This window comes from Ixodes scapularis, unplaced genomic scaffold (genome assembly GCF_016920785.2).
Source record: "Ixodes scapularis isolate PalLabHiFi unplaced genomic scaffold, ASM1692078v2 PGA_scaffold3__209_contigs__length_174095766, whole genome shotgun sequence".
Lineage (NCBI taxonomy): Eukaryota > Metazoa > Arthropoda > Arachnida > Ixodida > Ixodidae > Ixodes > Ixodes scapularis.
The window spans coordinates 50091861-50097860 of record NW_024609868.1 but is presented as its reverse complement, the minus strand read 5'-3'; the positions used below and the strand labels follow the sequence as shown (position 1 = coordinate 50097860).

General features: G+C 48.5%; 1 protein-coding gene across 1 annotated transcript in view; it reads left to right on the top strand.

Moving 5' to 3' along the window:
• Nucleotides 1-816: 816 nt before the first annotated feature.
• LOC115317370 (thiopurine S-methyltransferase) overlaps nucleotides 817-6000 on the top strand; it is a 173130-nt gene continuing 167946 nt past the window's right edge. The window contains exon 1 of the mRNA XM_042292426.1: nucleotides 817-914. Coding sequence (XP_042148360.1) covers nucleotides 817-914 — 98 coding nt within the window. The remainder of the gene's footprint in view (nucleotides 915-6000) is intronic.

Genomic DNA, 6000 nt, shown 5'->3' with positions numbered 1-6000 from the left:
GAAACAGTCTCACGTTCATATACCGTAGTATAAAAGTGTAAAATATGGGTGACCTATCGACGAATGGTCCGTCCTAGAAGTTCTGCAGGGGCTTCCGAGTGGCGTCTTTTCGAATAAAAACGCGGGAAGAATAAACGCGAGCGGGGCGCTGGAAAACCTTTGGAGCCAATTGTTGGCAAGACAGTACCGGGTGAAGCGTTGACGTTGTCTGCTTTAATTTCATGGCAAATTACGTAGGGTCGACCTTGTTCGGTCTGATAGGCTCAGTCATTTTTGCAGGCAAACAAAATGGGGAGCCATAGAGAAGCTCTGCCACTGTGTCTCCAAGACCAGCTTTTAATGCTGACCGTAATCCAAGGAGCACGACAGGCAGGTTCTTCAGCCAGGCTTCAGGCGATGTCTGCACTCGAAGGGCTCACTCGAGTTGTCAGCGAAAACGATCCACTAGCCCGTTTGCGGCAGGATGGTAGGCAGTGGTATGAGTTCTGGAGCACCCGAGGAGAGACGTCAGCTGTAGAAACTTCTGAGACGCTGCACGACGCACTGGCGGCGATGCTGACGAAAGCTAAGGCAGCGCTGCGTGGTACCAATAGTGATGATGTTTAGGGGGTGAGGGGGGGGGGGGAGTTTTTTGTTTTTTTGTGGTATTGTTGGAACGCGCGCTGCGGTATAGCATTGGAAGGTCGCTATGGGCACCCTCTCAGCAGCACCCAAGTTAGCTTTGGCCGCCAGAAAACACTCAATAACGTTGGCCCAGCTGAAGACCGACTCGATTACGTTCTGCTCTTCAGATTTTCTTCCCCGAGAGACACCGTGATGAATACTAATGACGAAACCAACGTGAAGCCGTTCGAGTACTGGTCCAACCGTTGGAACACCGAGAACACGACATGGCATGTCGGCAATGTGTTTCCGTAAGTATCCACCCACTCGTGCAAAGAGTTGCTCTGCATCGAATGTGACCTGTTCTTCTTTCAGCGGCGCTATTTTACCCGAGGAAAGTTTCAAAACCTGAAGCGCTGTTTTGCACGAGCGACATCATGGTCTCTGACAGCTTAAGTACGGCTGGGCGCAGGTTTTGTTGTTAACGCTTTTGGCTTCGTGATTCATTCTTCACCGTTTTTATCGGCTAATGTAGCCATCTAATTGACTGTGAGGTGAAAATGAGAGGTTCTCAAGCTGTCAGTGATATGGTGTCTAACAGCCTGTGACAGAATTGCTTAGAAAATGAGCCGGGTTATCAATTTTGTCTGGTCTTGTTAACTCCTCACTTGAATATACGTAAGACAAAGGAATGTGCGGGTCCGAATAATATAGTGCTCAAAACCCTTTAAAATCATATATATATATATATATTTATTTATTTATATTTATGGCAAAGTGCTAGACAATTGCGTTGGATACGTGAAACGTTCTTGCATTACAAACGTTTAGAGGTACTCTGAGTTTTCAGACGCGCCAGACGCCTATACTTTACGGCGCTCTTCATCAGATAATTTAATGCGTGTCATATGTAGTGATGCGAGGGCTCGGAAAAAAACCGGAAATTTTGGAAAAAAACTGTTTTTTCTGTCTTTTTCCCCGACATAGTATTCGGGAAAAAAACCGAAACCCAAGTTTTTGAAGTATTAACAAATCTATTAAGCAAATTACTGCAACGAACGTTATAATTGATATCGCTGACCACATCGAAAGGGAAAATGGCCATCACGCTCCTCTGAATTGAGTTTTGCCGGTAGAGCAGGCGGAAACTTAATCACGCTATACTAAACATAATACATCTTTCAGCACCTAAGAAAACAAAACAGCGCGACGGCGGGGCAAGTGAGGAAACACAATCATCTCGGGTTGTCTGCCGCCTCGCCCCGTCGTTGCACCGTTTGCGTTGTCTAAAAACTATGCAGCAACCATCCCGAATGACCGTTGCTTTACTGTACAGTGTGAACGCCTTATACGGAGGAGAAATGACAGTGCTGTCCGAGGCTTGTTGGTAGTGTGTACGCATGTGATGAAGCCGTGTTTCTAAGTCCTCTATGGCGTTTTTCTCGGTCAATAAATTAATATACGAGACTCTTAATTTACAGCCGGATCTCCACTACCGCACCAGCATGAACATAGCTTTAAATAACATAACAGCAGAGTGGCGAAATATAGTCGCATATGTCAACCATTGAAGAAATTAATCGCTTTATGTACTATCATGAAGGTAGTGCCATGTTTTAATGCCACGTTAAATAATCATATTCAAAGGGGAGTGAAGTTTAACAACATTGATGTATTTTGTCATGACCCTTTTCCCTTCTAAGGGTACAACTAGTTCTGCATTAAAGAGTACAGGATCAAACTTCAAAACCAACATTGGATGAGGTAGATATGCACGCGTTGACTAGATATCTTTTGTAAATTAAGACGGATGTTCCAAAGCAGTGTGTTAGTTAGGGCTACTCTGACTCCACGCTTGAGTCATCTCCGTCGTGGTATTTCAGATCAGGGCTCCTGAGCTCGAGATTGGAGCGAACAAACACCAACTTCTGCACTAGCTGTGTCCTTTGAGTCGGTTCCTACTTTTGGTGTGGACACCGCTGAACTTCGACCAGTTTCGTTCGCACGCAGCGGAGGAGGGCGGGACTTGGAGAAGGCGACAAGCAATTGGTGCCAGGGGTTCAGAGGCACACAGCCCTTGCCACCACGTGGACGGTGGAATATGCTTCGCCGAGTCCTCCAATGCCTTCCTCGACCAAGCACCTGACTGGACCCGGTATTCGGCGAGATTTGACAACACTTTTCCCACATCGAGACACATCCTTTCTGCCGTCTCTGTGATGTAGTCCATTGCGTGGCATACCTCTTCGTCACTTAAGCACCGCCCTTTGAACTTCGGGTCGAGCAAATTTGCGGCAGCATGTGCTGGACGGCAAATAAAGTTGCGTCGCTCACGCAGGATTTCTGCTACTCTTTCCTTTTCGCCCGTTGTCGAGGCAGAGTTTGGAAGGGCCTCTTCGACTTGTCTTGTTACTTTGAACAGGATCTCATGGACGTCTGAGAGGACAGCAGTGTCTGACTCAGCCTCGGAAATAGCACGGGCAACTGGCTGCAACACGTGGAAGGTGCTTTGCACATCTCGCCAAAAGTAGTCTTCATCTAATATCGTTAATCTTATTTCCCTGCTCACTTGAAGCTCCGCAGCGATCACAGTTTTCTGTAAAGCTTCTTTGTTCTTCAGTAAGCCTTCTAGTGACATCAAAATGCCCGCCCAGCGAGTTTCAGCTGGTAGTTTTAATGTGGTCTGGTTTCCAGCATAGCACTCTTCTTGCCTCTTAGCAAAGTGAGCCGCAACCACGTGAGAGTTTCTGACATACTTGATTACAGTCTTGGACCTCTTGCAAACTTCTTGCAATGTCACCAGTTTGAGCATGTCCGACAGCAACAAGTTTAGTCCATGAGCACAGCATCCAAGAGTAGTGATGCTAGGGTAGCGCAGACTGACGATTGTCCACGCGGCCTTCATGTTGCTTGCATTGTCGGTAACAAGAGCGAAAACCTTGTCAGTTCCAATTTTCTCCACAACCTTCACAATCTCTCCCGCGATGTAGTCTCCTGTGTGCCTGTGATCTTCCGTCTCCACGGCGCTGTAGAAAATAGGCTTCGGTGTAGCCAACACAAAGTTCAAGATGCTCTCGCCCCGTACATTGGTCCAGCTGTCCGTGAGTACAGTGACGCACAGAGCGGCGTTGACTTTCTCTTCCACCTGCGTCATCACTCGGGCATACTCGGCCTCCAAGAGTCGTCCACCTAAAAAATGCCTGGAAGGCGGCACGAATGCGGGCCTGAGGAGCTTGAACGCTTCTCGCCAGTATCTGTTTTCCGTAACTGATAAAGGCGTTCCACTGGCATATATCGCTCGAGCCAGCGCCTCATCAAGCTTGCTTTGACACCCTTGCGTCATTCTGTCAACGAACGCTTCTATAGAAGTTCGCTGCTTGACATACCTGTCGGCCTCATTTTGAGAGCTTGTGCTTTCATTTTCCACAGGTGCACGCTCTGACCGTAAAACTTCCACAGATGGGCTCCTGGACCGACATGCCCCAGACTCTGATCTTGTCGGGTCGTCCGATGCTGCAGACCTGATGTCCGGGAGGCACTTCGAGCACCTTTCGATGTGCTGCCGCAAGCGAGTTGCGTTGGGAAATTCGTATTTGGCACAGCAAAATCTGCACACCGCTGGCCCCTTACCACTGTTTAGCACGTCAAAGTTCCTCCAAACGTTGGAGCGCGGCCTCACCATAGCGAACAGCGCACAGTTTTCACGGATCCACGGCGAAAGTCCATACCCGAGAACGATGCGCGCGAGGTTTCGGAAACGGCGCTGTTCAAGCTAAAGCGTTATAGCTGCCCTGGCTGACCTCTCCACGGCGCACAGCACACAGTTTTGACAGGTCCACGGTCCACGGCAAGTGTCCACACCAGAGTAAGATGCTCAGAACTTTCACTAAGGGGCTGGGAAAGCTAAAGTGATATGGCTCCTCCGACTGCCCGTCGAGAGCGCGAACGACACCGGCGGGAACGAAGAACTGCGTAGGTGCTATCGGTTGTTGCCAGATGAGTAGTCAAAGCTCAGCTAAATTGACAAAAGTTGTCGTAAACGTTAAAAAAGGTGATATAATATAATAGTTCACCGTAAAACTGGCGGAAATATCTCGCGGTTGTTGACCTCTGTCGATATATTTCGAATCATTACTGAATTATAGCTGTTGAGAATATTTTTCGAATGTTTCCAAAATTTCCGGGAAAAAACTTGTTTTTTTCGTCGTTTTTTTCCGGCCTTCAAAATTTCCGGAAATTTTACATCTCTAGTCATATGTACACTCGATAGCTGTTCCTAGAATGAAGGGTTGCCGCCGCTAACCTGGCTGATAAGTCTGGCGATATTCCAGAGCCTTCCACACTCTCGAGTTGTTTTCCGTTCAATGCAAACAGGGGGTCAAGGTCCTCCTTGCCTACCTCAGTCCTGCTCGCATACCCGTCTGGCCGCACGACCTCCCCGTTAACCAATCATTGTCGATCACTTCACTCCTCCTCTCCCACATGATAACGATGATAATCTGTGTCGAGGCACGCGTCCACGCTTCTATCCAGCAACACATTTCATCTGGACTTCACGGAATTCCGCACTCCTAACCAAAGAACTGCGGTGTTAAGCCGAGCATGTTACAGACCTTTCCAATGTTTACAAAATCACAGTCCAGCGTGCGACCTTGACAGCCCAGCCCCTGCGTGTTCATCGCTTCGGAAAGTGAGCAAAGCACGCGCCATATACAAGAACACTGAAAATGGTACCGATCACACGCTCTTTTTGGAGAGCTCTAAACTTCGTCTCACCTTAGCATGGATTAACCGACTACTCTAGATAAACTTCGAAGGTTGTTCAAGCGCGAGTGGGTAGCCTTCACTGCCTGGACTGTAGTAATCGTTGCACGAGTGCTCGTGCAGCCGCCGAGGCTTCACTCAAAGCAAATAGCTCGCGCTTTTAGCACGTGTGGCTGACAATAGTTCATGCTAGGGTGAGACAAATTATAACGTTGCCACGCGCGAGGTCAAGCGCGAGCTGTTCGTGCTTGACAAAGATGGCGTCGTGGCCGTGCACGTTGTACGACAGCCTACGTTCAGTAAACCGTTTTCCTATTAACTAAGCCATTCTGAGTCTGATCAATACAATATGAAGTGGCGACTAGAGATATTCATTCAGCCGACGGCTGATGAACCTGAGTAATGAGAGTCCCGGCAGCGTCAGGTAGACACCGATGAACCTGCCTAGGCCGTGACCGAATCTACCGCGGAGCTGAACGACGCAGCAGACGAGAAGGCAGCCATGGCCAAGATTGGACAAGTGCGGCATTTCGATTATTGATTGTGTCCCTGGTCTTCTTACGAAGGGAGACTAACGTCCTTTGTCAATGAGAACTGTGTGCCGAACGCCGACAAGGTTGACGCCTTCCCAAG